General features: G+C 41.1%; 1 protein-coding gene across 3 annotated transcripts in view; it reads left to right on the top strand.

Annotated features, from left to right (window-relative positions):
• Positions 1-280: 280 nt before the first annotated feature.
• The window catches only part of col15a1b (collagen, type XV, alpha 1b), a 75,004-nt gene continuing 50,892 nt past the window's right edge, over positions 281-24,392 (top strand). For all 3 annotated transcript variants that reach the window (XM_061043905.1, XM_061043904.1, XM_061043902.1), the window contains exons 1-2: positions 281-453; positions 755-819. In XM_061043905.1, coding sequence (XP_060899888.1) covers positions 443-453; positions 755-819 — 76 coding nt within the window. In that variant the 5' untranslated portion in view covers positions 281-442. The remainder of the gene's footprint in view (positions 454-754; positions 820-24,392) is intronic.

Here is a 24,392-nt window from a genome sequence, read left to right as displayed (position 1 = left end):
TGCAATAAAATGGTCTAAATAAAATATGGAAAGGCATTTAAAAAAATCCTACATAGATGTCTAACTTTATTGATAGCCAGAGCGTAAATATACATGGAAATGATATCATCATGAAGGAGCTTGAATCAGGCCGCAGGTTAGTGGAGGGGGTCCTCTCAGTGAGTGAGGGGGGAGTTTTTTTTTTTTCCTTCAAGAGAGTCAAATTTCCCAACTCCGTGGATCTGAGAGTCACTCAGCTCTGAACTGAGAGAGGCTTTGTACTGAGAGAGCGAGAGAGAGAGAGAGAGAGAGAGAGAGAGAGAGAGAGAGAGAGCAAAGAGCAGTGTAACTTCAGGTCTGCACAGAGAGGCAGGGGGACCACGGAGTTTGCCGGAATTTCATCCCACACATGCACTTGGAGTTCATTTTCAAACTTTGGATTTTAATTCCTTAACGCGCTAAAATGTTTCCGGGGTAAGTCAATCACACATCATCTTTACAATAAATAAGCAGCAGAGTTGTTTTGAATTGACTCTTACAAAATTCATATCTTTAGGTCAATTACAACTCGGAGTATAGACCGACCTGTGATGCAGCCACATTTATTTTTGCGCAACTTCTCCATGCGTAAAGTGCGCAGACATTCATCCTCATTAACTAGCACAATAAGCTATTTTCATTGAGTGCTAAGAACTTTTTTAAAGCATTTGAAACGTCAAATGAAAACTTGGTCAAACGTAACTACATTCATAATGTGCGTGCCGTGTCTCCTCAGGTGGTCTCTTGCCCTGCATCTCGCCCTGCTGTGCTCGCTGGCCTCTGCCCTGCAGGTTTTAGAAGGTAAGATTCACGCTGCTACAACACTGTCCTTACAGTATATGTTTAAAAGAACACACAGCTGGGGAAATATACCGGTTTGAATAGTTTGCTATTGGCCCGACAGGTGCTGAATTAAAGGAGTAAAATTGAGCTTTTCCTCCTGTTGATGATAAATTCCTAACTCATCCTTAAGTCATCATGAATTATGCGCTATTGATGAACATGAAGCCAAATTCATTTTGTTATATTCATCATCTTCCTTTGTGTATACTGTTGGCCGTATTGCCTGCAGACTGTGACTGTTTTGTCATAAGAGGGGTCAGTAAGTCAATATCAAGCTTATTGTTCATATAAAATCATCTGTTCTTATTTACATTGAAGGTGAGTGTGTGATTGGTTAAGCAAAGCTCATATAAAAACATTCATTGCCATTCTGGATGCTTTGATTAGATTGAATCCTGATGACAAGTAGTCCAATGTGTGCTTATTTATACACATGTAATATGTATGTTAAAAAGAAGAGTTAATTAAAATGATGTAGGCTAAATAACTATCAAAATGTATGTTTGTATCAAATATATCAGAATCAGAAATATAATCAATCGCTATATGGACTCTTTATTCATTTACTATCAAACAAAGGTGTTCCCCCTGGAGTGATTCAGGAATAGATGATTAGGGATTTATCAAGATTAGCATGTCTGACTAACTAGTTTCCTTTCTGTCACATCTCAGCCAGTGTCTTTCAGACTATTAAATCATTCATTTTCAACAATAGTCCCTGGGCAGGTGAGTGGTTAGCTAGCAGTAAGTTAGCAACAGTTGATCAAACCTTACAGTGACAGCTGGCATTTGATCGTACAGATTTGATGTTCACAAGCTAGAAATTACTCTAATGGTTTATCTCTGCTTTAAAATGTTGATTTTTTTAAATTAATGTATTAAAGTAAGGCATTGGCATTGTCATTCTGAAACACTTATCCTGGTATCTTTGGATATTTGAAGTCCCAGACTGTTTACTTTATAAGCGTGAACGTTCAAATCATATCGGTTTACAATGTCTTAGTAGTAACAAAGATCTTCTCGTAGCACTCCACTGGGGACCCATTGAACTTATTGGACCTCATACATGTATAACTTGTGTTTTCACTCAGACGGTGACATGCATAGTTAAGTCGAGGTACACCTATAGCATGATAAGTCCACTGGACTAATGTCCTCGTCCTCGTAAACAATCCTCAAGAGGGAGAATCGATTTATTGAGGGAAGTATGGAACTATGGTTCGTTGGCGATATGACCCTTTCAGCTAGTTACTATTAGACCTTTTTTCGGTTGACTTTATCACATCACACACCGAAACAATCAACCAAAAAGTAAGCAAGTGGCAAACTGTTTGTTTGTCGACTGCTCTGTAGATACCCCATGCTGCACAGTATTTCTGGTGTTCCACTTCAGGGTCAAAGCCCGACTAGGGAACTGTGGAGCATGCTCAGAAGCTTCAGCCAGTTTGGGTCTGATCACAGTACATACAAGAGTACATCGACCCCCAACTATATAGTGTTAGTCAGGTTTATGGTTAGTGCTGATCAGACCTACAGCAGGAAGTTACTCAATGAATTGTTCAGTTTGAGCCGTGACACCTGGTGTTAACTCAGGTCAGTTGTCCACACCTCCCTCGTACATCCATTAGAAAACTCATTATGTGGGTCAGCCCCCTCCCCTTTGATTTCCATTTTTACAACCCTGTTACTCCCTGCTGTGGTGCTCCTCCTATTCAGCCCTGTAGGAGAGGGATGGTTTGTTTATTTGGCAATAGACCGGCTTCCTCCGCCCTCTTTATCCTGTGTGTGTGTGTGTGTGTGTGTGTGTGTGTGTGTGTGTGTGTGTGTGTGTGTGTGTGTGTGTGTGTGTGTGTGTGTGTGTGTGTGTGTGTGTGTGCGTGCATTGAGTTAGCTGGAAGTGGCAGACGGGTCAAACGCAGCACCAGGGTGAGAAGTGAAGTGTTTAGTTTGTGTGGTAATGCGTGAGGGGTTTCATCTGCACTGCACTTGCCGTGTGTGTTGTGTGTGTTCACACGGTGCTTTTGAAGTGCGTTGTAGAGAACACACTTGTCCTCATGCCAGCTTAATGTCAGCTCGTGTAAGGAAGGCAGGTGGATGAATTTGAACAACCAACGGTCGCAAACTAATTTCTATTTTGAACATTTAAATAAGGTCAGAAATAACTCATATGGTTCCTGCAGGATGCTCTTTGTGTTCCTGTGCTCTCACATGGAAAAGTTTGAGATGCTGTGGAGGAAACACAGCTCGTCACATTGTGGACTGCCACAGGCTTCACAGTTAGAGACTTTCTCGTGACTATAAGAAATCAGATGTTCTAATGCTGAACCACCTCTTGATATCAGAATGAGTGTGAGTCATCTTATTTTAACTTAACCTATTTATACAGAGCCTTCAATGTTTCTGAACCTTTTTATTCACTAATCCCCTTAACACAGCAGTAAAGAAAGTCTGCATCATGCATCAATTACGTATTTGATCCCAAACCACTCATCTCTTATGGAATGATTCTCCAATTTAAGATTAACTTTATATTAAGTCCCAACATTAAGTGCTAATGCACCTCTTGTACATAACATCATGCAACACATGCATGGCTTTACATGATAATGAAGCGTGCTTAGTTTTTAAGTTTTTTTAGTTTTTTTTAAGATTTATTTTTGGGCTTTTGTGCCTTTAATGTAGAGATAGGACAGTGGATAGAGTCGGAAACCAGGGAGGGAGGGTGGGGGGCGGCATGCGGGAGGGGGGCCACGGGCGGGATGCAAACCCGGGCCGCCCGCTTGAGACGACAGCCTCAATGCATGGGGTGCGCGCCCTAACCATTGTGCCACCAGCGCACCCCGCATGCAAGATGACAGCAACTTTACTGACTTTGTGGCTTATCTTGAGTGGTTTAAGTCAGAAACAGCCAGGACACTCCGGGGTTTCTTGATAATTGAAGGTGACGATCGATAATACTTCACGTCCAGGTCGTGTGCCAGGGCTTGTGCTTGTGCAGGAACTGTACCGTGCCGAAGCACACCTCTTCTGTGCCAGAGCCAAGGACGGTTACCCTGCTCAAGCACAGAATGGAGCTCTCACACACTAGTCAGACCGATTGGACTTTAGGGATCAAACTTGGTAAGGCACAGTACGGATTGCCTACTGTGAGTGTGCCCTTAAGCTTTTTGAGAGTAGATATAGAGACGACAAAGGAAGGGATTGGTTATGTTGTTTTTGGTATGTGAGTTCTAATGCCGGACACATGTATTTATACTCCTGTGTACTAGATTTACTGACTTTGGTAACTGTTTCAGAAACATTTGACCGTCAAACAAGAGGTGCTTTCACACATGCACAAAACTCCAGAAAACGTCCTGAAATTCTCGGGGAAAAGCTTCATATTTGGGCATAAAAAGTTGTGTTTTTCTTGCCAGCCCCACTGGAAAATATCCGCACAGACCCGATAAGCCGATGTGTTGACAGAACAGTAAAAAAATCCCCACGAGCGAGGTTGAAGGGAGCGATATCGTTTATATCCTACAATGACACAGGACCAAGGGGATCACGACAGTGCATGTGATGAAACCGCTTCATCATTTGTTTCTGTTCACCAGTATGTTCCTCTCCAAACTTTAGTTGATACTGTGAATAGCCTCGGACTCTGTTGTTTCGTCCACCATTTCACCCGCTGTGGGGAACGTCTATCAACAGGCAACTCAGGAACATTTTTGGGAGCAGCCTGCCTGAATTTTTTTCTAGACATTAAAGACTTATTTAAAACACTTTATGAGCATCCGACAAGCAGGTTGTCTGCATTAACTTCATCACAATCTTTTTTTCCTAACTTGTCACATGTTTAGTTTTCTATGTAAACCATACAAATATTTTACTTGCCGAACCCTTAACTTGCTCTTGACCATACCACACTGTATGTCATGTTCAGACATTGTAAAGAGCAAAAAAATATAAACACATTGGCATTGGTCTGTGACTGAACAATCACAGTGAAAATGTTTTTTTGTATTTGTTGTCCTGGGACATCAGTTTCTCTGGGACCAGTTTTAATGTGGATATGAAAAGGTCAAAAAGCTCCAGCAACACTTAGAGTATGAAGATCCACTTAATTAGACCGACATGCTTCGGCTTGTGGGCTTCATCAGGATCATTGTCCACACTGTCCACCCAGCTCTTAACATCTTTTTCTGTATTTAGTTTGTTTAGTTTGACAGTTTCAGAGAACATAGATCATCAATGTGAGCACCTATCGGTCGTTCCCACATTGTAAGGTTGTCTTAATGTTTAAAACTTGGAAAGTTTTGCATCACCATGTGTTTTAAAATGATACAATCTCTGTTATTTTAATGATTGATATTATCGAAAAGTAAAGAAAGAAAGAAAGAAAGAAAAATCACATCTATTTCATAAGACATGTGCTCTGAATGCCTAATTTGGAAAAATACGTTTACAAAATTGTGGTCCTGAAACGTTGCCAAAGAATTTGTTCAATTAAGTCAGTGTGCAGGAGTTTGCCTGCAATTTTTATTAATTAACAACAAGAAATGACCAAACAATGGGTGCCAAGGACTTATTTTTTTGTTGCCATTGCATTGACCATTGGATTAACTTGATTTTTGTCTCATATTTAAGTTTAAAATTCTGTCATTGGGACAACCATACTACATTCTTGTCTCCCAATATACACCAAACTTCCCCATGACCCCCCAAAAAAAGCTCCGACTCCTTTCAGCCATGGGACCTTCACTTTCCATTTAGCGTTGGTTGAGTTGCTCTGAAAGGATTTCATGTTTAGCCAATATAAATGATTGTGAGGTGAGCCCAGTAGGAGTCTGTTTTGGACAGAGGACATTCCCATGTACGCTCAAATATTGTCACATACAGTTATGGTTTTATATCCGGGACATCAGCTTTTTCTGCCGTTAGAAACCTGTTTTTTGTCACTTCCATTTACCAAAAATTCCCTTTTTTTTTTAGTTCTACCTGTAAGCCTTTCCACTGCCTTCCCTCTTCATCTTTTTTTGGTCCCTATATTTTACTGGAATAAAAAAACTTGAGCAAGCTCCGTTGATTGTTTTATGAGTCTTCAAACCTGGTCTAAATGTCTCCAGTATGTGAGTCGACTGAGCGGCCGGGCTGCAGCGGCGTCCTGTCTGGAATGTGCTCACTGAGCCACAGTGACTTTGATTTGAACACAGCTGGGCACAATGGGCCAACTGTAAAAGGTGTCATTGCTTTATGTGTGTAACGGTCAGCCCCGTTGGATTTTGATGGGAAAAAAAACAGTCAGTGGAAAGTTGAGAATAAGAATGGCTGTTTCTTTCAGAGTCGTTTGACTTTCAGTTGGAAACGGTTTCATGTTTTCCATGATGTGATGCTCACGGAGATGATGTAGCTCTCTCACTTTGGTCACCATTAGCGTGTACAGGAAAAGAGTCTGCGTTATGAATCACAATGAGGAGAGAAAAAGCTGCTGTGATGTGACGGACACATTTGAACAAAAAGACCGACCTGGGGATTTTTAGGAGGAAATCTCAGATTCAAAGCTCTTACTGTAATGGGATTTTCTTTTACAAAGGACACATTGAAAGGTCATTTGTGTTTTGTTGTTGTTTGGTGACGCCGTTTCCATAGCTACTGTATAAAAAGTTGTCGATGACTCATGATTATTGTGTATTTGTTCTGTGCTGTCGATGCTTTGAGGCGGGACACATACAAAGAAAGTCTTTTTACTGAACTAGAGAACATAAACTTCCACTACTTGAACATAGTGTTTTCATGCAACAACCGTCTGTTTATGTGGCCTTTGTTCAACACATGTACATGCATTGACATTGCCTGCATTACAAGTAAAACAGAGAACATTTCTACTTTAAGAAGCTTGGTAAATCTCATTGATAGTTGTGTTCAAATTCAGCATTTATGGTGAACTCACACTAGGCTCAGTTGCCCCAACTATTCACTATAATATGCAACAAGTGTTACTGGAGGATAGGGTTAGGGTTAGGGGTACACTACAGAGCTCAGGCCGTATGCAACTAAGCGTGTTGAGTGTAAGCACAGACATGGCGGCACTCGAGGAGGTTACTATAATGTTAATTCTGAGTACAGATCTAAAATATAACACTAACATCATGAATCAATACTAACATCAGATCAGCTGAGGCGAATGATGACGTGTGGACAGAACACGATGTCAGCCTCGACCCCACTCCATTTCTCCAACATGTTCCCTCTGTTCACTGATGAAACTATCCGAGTGTTTGGGTTTAACAAGTGACCGTGTAAAATGGTGACTTTCAGACAAACGTGTCTGTAGATGTCATCGTTACAGCAGCTGTTGATATCAGAAAGAGTCGTAGCAGATGCCCCCTTTTTTTTTGTTTTTCATCATAACTTCAAAGTCTACTCAACAGAATTGTATTTAATGAAAACTAAACAAATACAAAAAGCAGTCACAGAAGCACTTGGCTGAAAGTCATCACTTCACAGGGTAGACATGTTGAACCGAAACACCGGTCTTGTTTCCATTAACTTTTTGCAGGTTTCCATTTTGACTTTTAAACAGAACTTAGCTGTTCACCCTTTTTTGACAGGCATGTTTTTTTGCTATGCAGTGAAAAAGACATATCATACAGATGTGGGTCATTTTGGACTTAGTCTATCAGTTTGTCTGAAAAACAAACTAAACTCTCCTCACACATCTCCTCTGCCTCGACACTGCCCCTACCTGTCATGTGTAAACTGCATCACGTGTCCGCATACAGGAAAAATGAGATGGTGTGTGTTGTAGTTCATGAGTGTATCACACACTTTTCTACCGTCTGTTAGTGTGTCTCTCTACTTCTGATACATACTTCCACATGAACTCACATCATGGGAGGCAACTTACTGCCTAATCTACTATCTGTCAGCCTACAACCAGCCACAGCATCTAGACACTGTCCTCTGTTAATATAATCCAACTAATGCCATGGCATCAGACAGATATTAGTCTGCAGACTCTCCATAATCTCTTGACAGAGCCAGTTCCTCAAGTTCTTGAACAGGGACCAGACCTATTCTGTGTGAGCCTGCATGTGGCAACGCACATTTCTGAATCAGTTGCTGCAATCTGCCCACGTGAAGTCTGTGTAATGTCCCAGTTAGCTGATGTGTAAATGGAGCATGTAATTGTCTGGAGCGCTTTCAGGGTCGGCATGAAGAGTTAGATTGCTTTAAACTCTCTCTGCTCACCTGCATGCTGCTTTCTTTAGTGGTATTAAAGACACATTTAGTAGAGAAATCAATGCAGAAGACGTCATAATGACAGACAAGCACTTCTCTACCTCCTGTACGCTCTAAGCAAGTACATACGCCTCCTGAACCAGATTTGTTTTTTTTGTGGTTTAGAACCAATCCATGTCCAGTGGATCGATATCTAACTCCAACACAATATCTGCAGGGATTAATCACTCACAGCACTTTGATAATGGTCCAGATTAAAGTCTGGAAGCATGCGTTGGGTGATGAAGCTCACATCCAGCAGAGTTTCTCTACTTTACACCGCGGGCTGTTATGACACTCCAATAGGAAACAATAGAATCAGGTGCTGTTAGGACAGGCCGTAACAAGGAAACAGTCACCAATACTGTGACTCGTCCTCCTCCTGGCTAGACTCCTCTCTGAAGCATCCCAGTATTTTGAGTTGTGACAGTGTGTCCGACACTCGCCATCTCCTGCTGTGAGATACATGTGTGAAAGGAAAATACTGATAATGTTAGAACCTGAATATCCTGAAGTTGTATATAAGTAAAAGTTATATTGAAAATTTCAGAGGTTCATGTAAAAAGGGTCTATTCTAACCATGTATCTGTCTTTTTTAAATGATGTTTTAAATGTTTTAAGTGCTTTACTGCTCCGATATTTAGCGCAGGAAGTCCAGCATCTTGTTCACCTCCTCATTTTGAGGTAACCGTCAGTAAACGGGCCGAGTTTGAAGGGAAAGGTTGAAAGCACACTGTTCTTCTGTGTGAGCGTTTATGCCCAGGTATGCTTTGAATGTTTGGGTCAGAGTCTGCGGCTGCTGAAATGACCACCATTTGGCTGTTTGTGCTCCGAGAGCACTCTTTAACACAAACACACACTCTCCCTTTAAGGACACAGCCTTCTGTAGCAAACACTTCATCACTGACTGCATCTCTGAACGTACAGTATGTTATGACCTTTGACCTGTCCACTAGGGGCTGCCTAAACCTCCCACATATTTTAATTTCCTGTGTAATAAAACATTGAATGAACTGTAGTCCTTAATTCATCTGAACCCTGACTTTCTGAAGCGGCTTGTTATTTCAACCAAACTTAATATGTATTTATTCACTGGGTCATCAATTCTCCACAAACATGAACCCCTGTGTGTCTCTGTTTCATCTTCTCATCTTTGAAAACCTCTGGTTAAAGTAATGACACATTCTGATTGAAGCCCTCCACCAATCAGGCACTCTGTTTGGATCTGTGTTTGACATACTGTGTTATTCTCACCCTTTTACTCGTCACCTATGGAAGCGGTTCTCTTCACTTAGCATCTCTCCTATCACGAGGTCTCATTGATGTGCTGCTGAGTGTTCCTCGGTCTCTGTTAGGTCGTCTGTACTCCTCACATGTGACAGTGAATCACCACGGCGTTAGAGGTCAACATACCTGTGAAAAATATTCAAAAAGAAAGATGTTGGCTGAATCAAAACTTGTGTTTAACACCTGTTTCAAGGAATAACTATATTTACATATATATTAAAGTCCACTGTCATTTACTGTTCAGGTAAATCCTTAAACCTAGGGATTCATTCAGGTGAGCATTTGCTCTATTATTAGCGTGAGGGAGAGATAGAATAGAAATAGAAAAAAATAAGGGAAGAATAATAAAAAAGTATAAACAACAATAGGAAATACGCTCATGAGTCAGACATAAATGAGAAATAAAATAATTCAAAAAGCACAAAGTATCAAAGCTGAGGGGTTGACGTTAAGATTTGCATTAAGGAAAAAAAAAAAATACTGAGGTGATGCTGATGGTGATAAGTTGATGAGTTCTTGTTTGCTATAATAATGTGGACGTGATAGAAGTCCAGGGTCAGACAGAGTGATTAAGATGCTCAACAGATTGACCTTTTTCTGCATGTAAACCTTCAACTGTTCAAATCTGCTCTGTCCATAGAAGGTTTTAAGTGACACTAGTGTTATAGTCCAGAAGACCACACTGACCAAGACCAAGATATACCCGAGAACAGAGTTCCCAGAGACAGAGACAAGACCAAGACATTTAGAGGTCGAGACCAAGTCAAGACCAAGACCATAAATATCGCTGAAAAATCATCATCTTATATGCAGCGGGCGTGTCACTCACTTAGACCGAAACACCGGGAAGGTTGTCGCCGTTACTGGGGGATAAAAATCGAATTATGAATGAATTAAAGTTATTCATTCTTTTAGAAAGACATTTTTTTATTAGACATTTTCCTTCTAATGATGACGTGGAAAAATAGCCTTTCAGTGGTTGTCTTAATCGATCTTGATTTAAAATCGGGGGTCCGCCCAGTCTGAGACCGAGACAAGTCCGAGTTAAAACACGCTTTGGATTCTGAGACGAGACCGAGACCTTTAAAAAAGTCGTCTCCAGACGGTTCTTCAGACCAAGATGACACACAACAAAAATAGAAAAGAAACACAACACTGCACGGCATTTGACATCAGCAGTTCTGAACAATAGTGAATTTTGTTGTGCTGCTTCAGTGGGCGGATGTCAATAGGAAGCTCTCTGCCAGCGGGGCTGTGGAAGGAACATGAGATAATATTTTCCTGTCACATCTTTCTGAAGGTTTTCTTTCATTCTGCACAATCTGCATCAAATGTCATGGTTATCAAATACAAACAGCGATGACATCATCGACCTGCTGGACTTCCTTCGCTCCTCTACTGACACGGCCCCTAAAACCCCTCACTGTGCCATGAGTGCTGTAGTTTGTCATGTCAATGGAGCTGTGTGCGAGAGTCACACCTTCACACAAAGACAACAACACACACTTTCTGCAGGGTCGCATGTGATAAAGAATCCCCCCCCTCCCGCCCCCCATCACTGTGCCTCCCTCGTTCTTCATTAACATTCGTATTGGAGGAGGAGAGGAGCCGACGCGAGAAGCTCTGAGAAGTTGTTTGCTCTGAGTACAACACTTGCAGCTGAGCAAACACCGCCGACACCCACACACACACACACACACACAAACACACACACACACACACACACACACACACACACACACACACACACACACACACACACACACACACACACACACACACACACAAACACACACTACAAGACACATTCAGACTCCCGTGCTGGATGCATAATTAGGACATTAGCGGATGTAAATAGTTGGGACACTTGTATCTGTGATACCACATATTTGAAGGAACTGATCACTGACAAGCTTGGTTGGTTCAATACAAACACTTTGACCTTCAATGACCTCTCTCTGGCTTCACTTTAACACTCATTGGAGAATTGTAAAATTTAAATATACATTTTAAATATTAAATTTAAACTAAAGTTTAAAAATTGATACACATTTATTGAAACTCGACACACGTGGAGCAAAACTACAGCCCAGATTTTCCTGACTATACACATCCTCAGCCTCACACTTTTTGTAAAACACCAAACACACTTCTCACTCATTCTTCAAAACTTTCAGCCCGTGTGTTCATTTCTTAACATCGTCACAGAAATACCAACCAATCAGCTAAACTCAGAGTGTATATGTGAAGAAAGCTGTAACCATTCAGATCACACAGAAAGCAGAGCTTGAGCACCTTACACAGGAGTCAAGTTTGCTCTTTAGTGTTCAAAACGATGGAGGATATCTTAGACAAAGAGGAAGAGAAGAAAGAGGCAGAGAACCCAGAGATTTGGCTGTTTTCGAAACCGCCTACTGCAGCAGGGGCGTATCCAGAGGGGGGGCCAGGGGTGGCACGGGCCCCCTACAAATTTGATTGGCCTCCCCAAAAATCCTAAACTGTGATTGGCTATAAGCCCTTGTCAGAGGCAGAGATGTCTCAGGACCAAAACATTGCATGTTACTGTGCACGAGTTTGCCTGCACTTTTTAAAGCACTTTAAATTGTGACTTTGAACAAACATCTTCTTTTTGTGTCGTTAAAAGTTAGGCTTGTGTTGCCATTATAAAAGTAGATTTTATTAGTGAGGTTAGAAACGGTAAATAATTGATATTTATTTCTGTGTTTCTGTGCACATGACACTTCAGGCCACACCTGTATAAGCCCGTGCCCCAGTTGGGCCAGCCCAGTGGAAAAAGTCTGGACACGCCCCTGTAATGCAGTACATAGTATTATTAAAGCCAACAGTAGTATGTAGTATGACTCGTCAGTCTGTGGTTATTTTGCAGTATGCCAGGCCGGACTAAGCTGGATTCCTGTCTTAGAATGAAGAAGTAAACAACAGCCCAGCTGACAGCAAACACAGCTACAGTGTAGCATCCACTGACAGTCTGAACAAGCTGACAAGTGATTCATTTAGATTTTCATTATTTTGAGAATCAAAAATGACAATCTGTGTTATCTTTGGGTGGTTTGGTCTGATTGTGATTATTTCCCCGATTACGATGACCTTTTCTGTCCATCATTTCAACCTCTGACCTGTGGCTTTGCATTGTGGGAAACAGTATGAGAGGGAGACTGTTCTGATGCCTACTGTAGATCTTTTCCGCATTAGTAGGACATCCGGGTGTTTTTGGCGTATTGTTTGTATTTGTTTGTATACTGCATACTCAATTTTTGCCAAATCAGTACATAGATCTGGTTTATTAGGCGGTTTCATAAACAGCTGTTATCTTCATTGCCTCTGTTTACATATTCACTGCATGCTACAAATGAAAAAGGCCAGAGACACACAGTAATAGTGTTTTTATACTGAGTACAATGATTAGAAAAGAAGAAATGTTCAAAGTGTTTTTGATGAAGCACAGCCGTGTGTAAAGTTTTGAAGCTGAAAGGTGTCAAGAGTTTGTACAGTTTGTGATGTAGTGTTTATATTTGTGTGTATGTTTTTGTTTTTTTCAGTGTGAGGTTTTGACAAATAGGGCCCTGAGTTTAAACGCAATATGTCATTAATATCTATGATTTTATTTTTTTATTTAAAATCTAAATGTTGGCATATAGAGCAACATGTTTTAGGATGTGAGTTGGACAAAGAGTTTAGGGATCCAAGGACTTAAAACAAAAACAAAACCTTGAAAATCAATTCCGAAATAAATCTTCCAAAAGCACCAGATAAGATTTTGAGGTCATTTCAGGCGTCTTGTTTGTCTATCTTTTTTTTTTTTTTAACCTCACCATCCCTCTGAGTCCAGCTGCAACACTTATCCCAGCATGCACTTGCTGTGAGAAAAAAGAAAAACCCACTGCTTCGCTGCACACTGGACGACCTCGTTCTCCGTGTCTCAGTGGGGCAGCCACACTCGATGTAATGGAAACTGTCTCTCTGCAGATGTCCACCTCCGACCTCCAAACATCCCCACACAATGCATTCTTTTATCTGGAATATGATGTTGGCCTTTACAGTGTAGCATGGAGCGGACCAGTGTGTGTGTGTGTGTGTGTGTGTGTGTGTGTGTGTGTGTGTACATATGTGTGTGTGTGTGTGCATGTGTGTATGTGTGTGTACATATGTGTGTGTGAGAAAAGGTTCAGAAGTTCATCTGAAGTGTTAGTCAAGTCAATTGGTTTTGTCTTAATGAGATTATAAAGCCGATAAGCAGCCAGTAAACCATTAAAACAATTAGCTGTCATGTTATTGAGCGAATTCTGCAATCACATGACTCGAACAATTAGACTCATCCTACTTCATTTAAGAACTGAAATAATGTAAAGATTTAACTAACAAACCAATGCATAACACTATGTGGATGACTTTCTTTCTGTTTAAATTTTCCTTAAAGATGAGCGGATTCGTATCTAAATCTTCATAATTAAATGGGATACATTACTTTGACACGGTTGCATTTAGGGACAAACAGAGCTGTAACCTCAGTCTTGAATAAATTAAACAAATGCAGAGGTGAAAAATCCTGCATGTGTTGAGGGTCCACTTAAGTCTGGCTGCTGAAGCCCCAGAACTCACACACACACCACATTCAAACAAGCCTGTATGTTTACAGCCTGGTACAAAAAAATGTTTTTGGTTTGATTAGTTATTGTCCTCATGTGCACACACTGTACGGGGGGGGTTCTCATATTTCATTCGTTTTTTGATTTTATGAACCATTCAATGTCAAATAATTAGCCGTGTAGCTGACTAGACTCTCGACACAGGTGTGGGAAAGCCCCTTCTTGATCATGCCGCTGTAGTATCCCTGCTCCCCTGTGACGTCTCGCCCTCACTATGAATGTCACAGATCTGTAATGTGGGGACGAAGTGATCCCACCCCTGTGCCACCATCGGAGGTAGTAACAGAGACGTTACAAGAAGGAGACGTGATTGGACGGGGCCGAAAAGGGAGAGCAGCGCTGTGTGGGTGCATGTGCAGTGTATGTGTGTGTGTGTGTGTGTGTGTGGAGATCCTGCTGTTTCTCTACGCATTGCAGAATCAATATGGATGTACAAAGACGTTATGACGTTGGAGATTATGGCGCTATTGTGGAAACTCTGAAAAGGGCTACACACACACACACACACACACACACACACACACACACACACACACACACACACACACACACACACAGCTGTTTCTCCCAGCCAGCTCAGATGTTATACATTATACATTATTACATTATACCCTGTTATGTGTCCTACCACTTTGTTCTGTTATATGTAAAGGGGGAGGTAAAACCCTTTGGAGGTGCATAATGGAGTGTCCCCATGAACTTCAAGAGTATCTAACTGCCTTCTCACACATAAGGATGGGATGAATTTGATTGGACGTTGAAAAGTGGCCATATCTAGCTAGTAGTTTGAAGCTCCTAGCTCCTGCGCACTGGCCGGTAATTTACAGTTATGGGGAGGGACAAATAAATCAGACAAAGCTATTTAATTGGTTAAAATTAAGGAAACACTCCAGAGTGCAGGATGAGCCATCAGACATTCAAAACCTTTTACAGGAAGAGAAAATACAATTAGTTGATGCTTAATACTCAGATAGGCTAATGATTTATTGAAATATATGTGGCAGATAATGACAGATAAAAAACTTGGGAAATGTATTTTCATTTCATGGGAATAACTCTGTTATTTGGGTTTCACATTGATCTTCTCTGACTTTTGTTTTTGCCTGATACAGGTAACTTTATCTGTCAAAAACCAAGAAGGTATGGTTTTAAAATCAAGACACTTATATGGTGTGTAGATTTAAGTTGAGCTGTCGTTTCTCCTGAGTTTTAAGGTGTCTTAAAGAAGCAGAATGTAGCTCTGAAGTTGTAACGATGCCTGTGAGCGTCCATCTAGAGACCTTTATCAAGGAGATGAGGACCAAGCAGAAGCAAACTTTTACCTAGAAGAAAAAAACAAGTAGTTTCTTCTCCTCTCTGTTATCTTGTTAGCACAATTAACTCAGTAACATTCAGATCAGTGAAAGATAACGAGAGTTAGATTCATTTGCACCACATTCCTGACATGTCTAGTCAGCTGGGTTTCTATCTGAGGTCGTGCTGTGTGGCTACATGAGTCCTGTTATGTAATTGGCTGTTCATCTAACTAGCCCAAGTTAGTGATGCAAGCTTTCACCGTTTCACTCAGGTCTTCAATTGATTTAAAACTAAGACTAGACGGGTCAGTTTGTATCTGATGATCTAATCTTTGGGACTGGCCTGGTTTTCTTTTAAGGGGTTCTAGCAGTTTGACTACAACCCCATGCATACTTGAGTAGTGGTTTAAATGACAAATTACTTTTTTTCTTCATAGTTTAAAAATGAAACTAGAACAATTTGGGGCCAAAGTAAGAAAGGGATTTTAATTAGACTTTGTATTAATGCTTCTGTATTTATTGAACCCGTGTTACCAGACCTGTCCACTCTTTTTTTCATTCTTTTCCTCCTTGAAAGCAGATCAGATCATTTAATGTCAGTTCAAAGTAACTCTGAACTAAACTTTTTTTTGTTTCAGGTCGGCATGGATATAAGAGATGAACATCAAATTTCACATGACAAATCACCACCTATTTTGCACTTATTCTTTATTGTCAGTTTCATCATTTTTTACAGTGTCTCTCAATGTAACATATGACATGTTCGCCAAGCTATACTTGCAATAAAGCAAAAAAAAAACTTGGTAATGACAACATGTCCAACACGCAGATAAGATGTCTACATTACCTCAGTAGTGTCGCCTAACACTGTAGTTGTCTGTCATCAGTGAGTTCTTGTCTGGTATTTATTTTGTTGGACGAAAAACCAGCAAGAACAAAACATGATTCATCAGTCAGCACGATGCAATCTTAACCTTATAGCTATTACATGCTCTGATGGCTTTTAGAGTGGCGCACACACACACACACACACACACACACACACACACACACACACACACTCACACAGCAACATTGTGTGTGGATAAATCTGAACACTTCATTGTCTTTGTTGACACTCTGTATCCGCCCTTTTCACACATAAACTCCTGACACTTTCTAAATCATTTCAGGACCTGAGATTTCACAGATTTAGTTTTCAGGGGTGCAGTAAATGTGTGAAAGTGACTTATATCTGTGTGTGTGTTTGGGTGTGTGTGGGCAGGTCGGTTGTTTGGGTTAATCCTTCCCTCAGGTCAAACTCTCCTTCTGATAACCTCTCTGACTCCCAGTGTTCTCCTGTTGTTTGTTCTCCTCTCTTCTTCTTCATTTCCTCCCTCGGAGCTACAGGAAGCCCTCTCACTGTGTGCCTGCTTCTTTTCTTCTCCTGCCCTCCCTCTCTCTGAACATTCTCCCCCTCTTTTCCCAAACTTAAAATTAGTTTGTCACAAAACATTTTTATTTGGTATTCCTAAAACGTTATACTGGGGCCATCTCTAAAAATAACAGGGATAACAATGCCTCTACTGACGTTACGCCCACTCATGCTACTCTGAGGAGCATGAGTGGGAATATTCTTACATTCAGAAATTCCTGCAGCCAGAGTTTAGTGGTTTACCTTCTTATATCCACACAAGGTGTTGTCTCTGGTCACACCGAGTCGTCGCCCTGCAGGTAGCTCCTTTGTCCTCACAGAGGTTGGAGGTTCAAAGAGTGTGAGAGTCTGTGTGCGCGTGTGTGTGTCTGTGCACATGCACGTCTAACATCGTCCCTGACATTCCGGGCATTTTTTATGTCTCCCTCCTGCCGTCCGGGACACAAAGACGATTAAATCGGACGGACAGGCAGGTCCCGTCCCTCTCATGCAATCAGCAGTGAACCTTTGCTGAGTGCAGAGTCACAGAGAGGACGTGCTGCTGCCCCTCAGTGATGAAGACCAAAATTACAAGTCTATCTGACCAACCCACACTTCAATGTCACAGAATTGCTATCATCAGGCACGCTTATGAAACAGGTATTTTGTCATTTTTTGACAGGGAAATTAAAATGTTTTTTTTTTTTTTAATGTTGCATTTTCAAAGTTAATTTTTTGCAGTTGCAAAAGTTGAGACCAAATTAAAGCCATATGGCAAAATGCCAGACTGAATAATGATAATAATACATTTTATTTATATATTGAACCACTCTCCAAAGTAACAAAAAAAATAAGTGCTGCAAAAAGCCGAAAACAATTGCATTCAAATCAAACTCACACATCTTTAGAAAACAGCTGCAAATAGACAAACCCTGCTAATCCAGCCTTCTCTATGGAAGTGCTCCAGGCCTGTGGGGGCGCTCGTTGGTACTGTTTATTATTAACAAGAGAGAGTGAGGGAGACCAGGTACTCAATGTTTTGTTTAGATAGAAAAGTTGCGTGTAGTTTGACGACAGAGAGTAATGCCAAGGTTACAGCAACTAGGAGATTTAAGTGGGTCCGGCTTGGACTCTGACTCTGGGGATGAGACCACTGAGAAGGGGTTGCCCCTGGATCCCTGAGGCAAACACTTCAAAGTCATAAAAGGTGCATGCTACTTAGTTAGATTTTCAATAGTTTACTAATGATTTCTGTTAAAAAAAGCATTTTAGAAAACTTTACCATAAAACTTTTAATAAAAGCCCATCCCCATGTTAAAGCCCAGTCCCTTTCACCCTGGTGTTGCTGCATGTTCTGACAAATAAAAGAAAGTCTCAGTTAGAGTCCACTCTACAATCAGTGTTGATTTGTTTATGGATCTAAAACATATGAACGAGGGTGTCTTCCCCCCCCCCCACTTTCTGGTGTAAATTTACAACTTCATAGTTGTTTTCCCATCTTCGCTGTGCACGAGTTTTGTTTGACAATTAATAAAGGCCCGTTTCGTATTGTCGCTTGCCCCTAATAAAGGCAGGGTCAACTTACAGACTGAAGTAAATAAAAGTCTGGGCTGTTAATTGAAGTGTTACAGTTGTTTGGTTGCTCACCTCAGATTTTAGTTGCTGACTTTTTCCTTGCTTCCTTTCTTATTCTGTCACTGAACTAAATGTAGGAATATTTATTTTGTCCTTTGTAGTTTTTGTTCTTGCTCGTACATTTTTTTTCTTTTAGTATCATGGGGTTAGGGTTATCAATTAACCCCATTCGTCCTGCTGCAGTTTGGTCAGAAAAGAACCCCCCCACACACACACACACAATGACTGAATGACTTGTCACTGTTTTTGATCAATGTACTGGCTCTATTGGTTGTGTTTTCATGCCTATAAGTGGCTTTATATCCTAAGTCAGTCTTAATGTGGATAATGACGCACCACTCGACATGATGATTAAGTTTGTTTTTTAAACGGCTGAACAGCATTTCCTGGCTGCCCCCTCCCAAAAAGAGCTCATAAACTTTTCCTGACTGAACGTGGCCTAGAAATATGAAATGAAAACACGTCGTAGGAGGAGGAGGAGCGGAAGAGGGGTGAGGACGGGAGGGGAGGAGGAGGAGGAGGAGGCGGGGGAGGTGCATGAGAAAAACAGCTTTCCAACACAGGCTTCATTGATGACTTGTCGAGTGGCGACAGTGGGAGCGTGTGTTAGTGTCTGAATATGTGCTCGTGTGGGATACCATTACCTGAGAACAGCTCTTCTCTGTTGACCTTTGTTGCCCGCCCACCCAGGTTTTCTGCTTCAGGGTTGGTTAAGAGGATGTGCCAATCAAACCTAAAGGGAAATAGAAGAAGAAAAAACTGTTGTGTAACACATGTATACACAAAAAGCCCAAACGAGTGCTTTTAGGGGAATTGATTTGCAAATCAGAAAGAAAAGAGGATTTCAGGATTATGACATAAAAAACATTTTTAGCATCTGTAGCGCCTCATCAATGAGTTATTGTGTTGTTTTGGCAGACAAACATTTGCTCGTGTGCCAAAGCCTCTTTCGCTCTAATTGGCAGAGTGGACCAACGTGTTCACACAAACACACACGTAGAACCTTTAAAGACATAGCAACAGGAATGAAAACTGTCTCAAGAAGAGTGGAATCTTTGACAATTATGAGCTTATTTATTTGTACTGATCTGCTCTTTATTTTTGGACAGGGGTCAATTCCCTCTGGTCTTTTTCGAGCACCTTGCCTATCATGTTAGGTTTCATATAACCTGGATTTTGATGATATTATTATCTCCAGATGGTTTGGTATTAACACTTCTGGAAGATGCTGGACATTTCAACCATTTCTCCATCACTTATATTTACTTATTTAAGCCTCGTTCCCACCGAGTGGTCCGGCTTGGTTCAGTACAGTTCAGTACAGTTTGGTACGGTAAACCTTGATCTTGTTTGCGTACAGAAAATCGTATCCTCACTTTGTAAGCAGAGTGTAAGCCGGATGGAGATAACCGCATCAGCTACGTGATAGCGTGACATCATAACAGCACGGCACAGTGTAACCCCCCCCCAATAAGTTCAACAAAGAAGAAGGAGTAGAACGGTACGGTAACAATGGAGGACGTCCAGCAGAGGTCAGCACCTCTGAGGTCGACCATGGGGCGGAGCTACGCCCTGTCATTACTCACACACAAAAAAAACAGCCTCTCTCAAAATCCAAAAGAGTAATTAGTGTTTGTCCTTTATTAATGCCGTCGCACAGAAAGTGAAGATTCTTTTGACCAATCAGAAAAACTGCAGTGTGTCCAGCTCCCCCTTTAGGGTCGGATCAGAACGCTTGGCACCCTGACAGCAGGGTACCAAAAAAAAGGGGCCGCACAGATTGGTTATTTTTTTACCCTTCCAATCTGGAAATGCCAATAAACAGGTACCACGATGAACCGGACCTCTTGTTGGAAACGGGGCTATAATAGCCCTCTTTGCTGTCTTGGAAACTGGTCACTTACAATCCCAGGCCCTTTCCGAAAAGCCACAGTTCAGTATGAAGTGCAGACATTTCAGTCAGGGATTCAGTAGACAGAACCCTCGTGGTCATTCAGTGGGCATTTTTTGGGTCCACTTCAGTAGACTGAACATTTCAGTATGGATGCTAACACCCGGGTTTTGTGCAGTAAGGTTTGGATGCATCATTTCAGGAAGTGAGTTGTATTTTAACACCCACAATGCTGTGCGAAATTAAATGTAAAACATCACTTCAAGTGTGCCTCCAAATCAAAACAAACGAGGATGAAGAAAAAAAAATTGAGTTTGGATGCGGCCGGTTCGGGCAACACGCCTTTCAAATGTTAAGTTGTTGAATTCTTTCCATGCAATGTGAGGTTTTGTATTATTTACTGAGCCCTCGTGCATCACACCTGAGTTGGAGTGTGAATAACATGAGGCGGGCTAATGACGCCACTTCCACACTGAATGAATCAGACGAAGTAGGAACAAATATCGGCCTTACATTGTGTGCTTACCTTACAGTACATCCTAAGAGTATACAGCACGGAAGCAGAAGAACCCCCTAGTGCTTAGGGTTTGCAGCTGACTATACGGTTGGATAATCATCTGATGCAATCATCCTTTCAAATCTGCTCATTTGTTGGTTATTTTGACAATAATTACCCAAACAAAGCCTCATGACACAGATAGTCAGACACACATATATGTTTTCTGAATAATTCTGATGTTCCTCTTGACCTCTTTTAAAGTCAATAGATTTGTTTCTGACTGTTAAACTTAATTTTGTTACGACATTATTGCTGAAAATGAAAAAAAGCTTTAAAAGGCTGTTCAGTGAACGGTTTCCCTAAAAGGACTACAACATGATGCGGATAACTCAAGGGACTAAATTCAACCTCAGAGTACTTGGATTGAACTTCCCTCAGTGACCACTAGATGGTGCCAGAGTTCTTAATGTCCCTACTGTTGTGCTGGTTTTGAAGTTTCAGTTTCAGTAATTCTGCATGAGGACATTCACTATTGAATCTACTGCATGGACCATCAATGCTTCACATTCATTTCAATACCAGGTAGCCTGTCTGAGACCTTTTAGAGATCGAATGTGAGTGTTTCAAAGCACAAGGCAACTGTTTAAAAATGATCAGATGATCTGACTCGCAGTGACATAGGATCACATTTCTTCAGTCCAGTGAGTTCCCATTTTGTCTCCTGAAGCCTCTTCAAAATAAAAGTTGTTATTGTGAATAAATTCATAGGATCCCCGTGTGATCGGCTGTGACAGTAAACCAATTAGAGTTTATTGTTGTGGCGGTTGCTAGGTAGAGCGGGGACGTTAGGGAGAGGTGAGGGGTGAAGGGGTTACTCTTCCTGGAATCCAGAGGCCCTAAACGGGGTCACCATGTATACCAAAAAGAGACGCTCTTCATCGTCTGTATCCGTACACCCTTTTGATTCTTTTGTATAACTTTTATACAAAACTTTTGTAACTTTTCTGACCCTGACATTCTGGGATCGACACATTTCTTCTTCATGTTCACCACTGGTTTTGTAAATATAACACGCATGAAGTGGGTTAAATACTGTAGGTCATAGGCAACATAGTATACCTTTGCTATTCAACAATGTACAATATTGCAGACAAAATCAAACCTTTTATTCAAAAAAAGAAGAAGAAAGTTACAGAAATTTCAGATTTGTTATAACTAAAGAACTTGAAAGTAGAATTGTACTAAAAAAAAATCAGACATTTTCAACTTTGGAAAAATTGTCGTAGTGTTGTAGCCAAGACCACACTGACCGAGACCAAGACATACCCGAGACCAGAGTGCTCCAAGACTGAGACAAGACCAAGACCATGGTAGGGTGAGACAGGGACAAGAGCAAGACCATAAATACCACAGACTTATTAATTGAAGTTATTCATTCTTTCAGAAAGGGGCGTTTTCCTTCTAATCACAGTAATGATGTGAAAAATAGCCTATAAGTGGTGGTCTTGATTTTAAATCCAGAGTCCGCCCAGTCTGAGACAGAGACAAGCATTTGATTCCAAACGAGCCCGAGACCTTCAAAAAGTGTTCTCGAAGACCGGTCTTGAGCCCAAGACCAATTGCGAGTACTATAAAACTAAATTGTCGGAGTATTTATCAAGCTTATAAAAACCATTTAATTTATATTTTACAGACACAAAGACAGATATAGCTGGTCAAAGACGCACCAATCATGTTTTCTGGTTCTTCCTCTTCTCTTTCACGTTTGACCGGACATCTGTAGCATTCTTTTCAACGTACTTTTATAAACCAACTGATTAGATTTTGGAGCTCTGTGGTAAAGGTCAGCATGGCAGGATTCATTTAAATGGAGGACATTGCTCAGTAACACCTGAGCAGTGTTTTATCTCGTACATGCCTGAGAGGACAACGCCATCTGTGGCTGACGTGAACAGTTTACTCTCGCTCTACTCTTTGTGTACTTTGTTGCTAATGTGAGAAAAGTCTGGAAACAATCCCAAGCTCTTCAGGGAAACAAGAGATAAAGAGAACTTCTCAGTTACTATGTTCCCCCTATGAATGATTGCAGTTGACCTTGTTCATATATGCTACTACTTCTTATTTTAACAAAGTGCAAGAAGGCAAAAAAAATTGCTTTCTTTTCAAAGTCCAAAAGTAACAGTAAAAGTCTAATGTAAAAGTCCAAACACAGAGAGAAACAAAAAGACCCTAGAGAGCTCAGAATGAGCCGTGTAGAAGGTTTGACACATCAAGAATGTACAATGATGAGAAAGCACACGGACACTAAATAGACCAAGAGGGATTGGACACAGGTGAAACTGATGAGGTCAATCAAAGTGGAGGGAAACCAGACAGAGGGAGGAAGTAAGGCATGAAACACTGTGGACAAGAACTACAAAGTAAAACAGGAAACACTAAAAACAAGACCAGGGAAATGAACACACTCAGGGAAAACAGAAACAAGGATACAAATGAGAAAACTAAACAGGAACCACTAAAAGCTTAACCCATAAATATGAACAGAAAAACACACAGAGGGAACATGCAGGAAGTACAAGAATACAAGGATGGATGTCAAAATAAAACAGGAAATGAAATATAAACAATGAAATAAGCTAAACACAAAACTAAAACTGGACACCAATGGCACAGAGAGAGTTGTCTGACCCGTCTCACATCCTCCACTCTGAGTCTGAAAGTATTACTTCTTGCAGAAGATACAGAGTCCCCCGATGCAAACTGAACCGCTTTAACAACTATTTTGTGCCCAAGTCAATCAAAGTGCTGAATGTTTGGTAAGGCTGTGTGGGTTGTGCAACAGCGTGATGGTGTTCCTATCTGTTTTTTTTATATTTTATCATGCTGTGTTGTTTTGAATTGATATGTGCCTTTCTGTTTATGTGTGGATTGTTTGTCATTGATTCTAAAGAAAGCAGCTGAATGTTTTCAGCACTTTGAGTCCAAGACAAATTTCCCCAAGGGGACAAGTGTATCATCGTATTGTATAATCAAGAGGACGTTATGACAGGTTTAGGCCGTACAGGGAATGTTACTATGTGTTAGATATCAAAGATGTTGCTTGTAGTGACAAACCCACAAACATTATTACTCTGCTGTTTCCTTCAGGTCTACAGTGTTATTCAGAGAACTCACTTACATTATACCCCCCCCCCCCCCCCCCCCAATCCAGCTGCAGCAGAAACAGACAAATCCACTGTGTACTACTATCTAAGAGCCAGAAGTTCTTACATGTGCTATGTAGCCTGCTAGTTCAACTTCATGAGGTGATAATGTGCTAATGATTTGTTTACTGCTTGTGCTGTTGCCTTCAGGTGGTCAGTTATGAAAACTGTGTTAATGAGATATTTTATCCTGTGTCGCAAACGGTGGAATTGCTAACGCTTAAATTGAAAAAGGGGGACAGTGAAGGGTCACTGGTTGGCATTGGGGACGATTAAGGACGATGATTATACAGGTTGTAGGATGTGTGTGTGTGTGTGTGTGTGTGTGTGTGTGTGTGTGTGTGTGTGTGTGTGTGTGTGTGTTGGTACTCCATGAAAGGTCTCTCTTCCTGACCCCC

Source organism: Labrus mixtus, chromosome 8 (genome assembly GCF_963584025.1).
Source record: "Labrus mixtus chromosome 8, fLabMix1.1, whole genome shotgun sequence".
NCBI classification, from domain to species: Eukaryota; Metazoa; Chordata; class Actinopteri; order Labriformes; family Labridae; genus Labrus; species Labrus mixtus.
The sequence above is the reverse complement of the archived record's forward strand: the minus strand, read 5'-3'. Positions and strand labels throughout refer to the sequence as shown.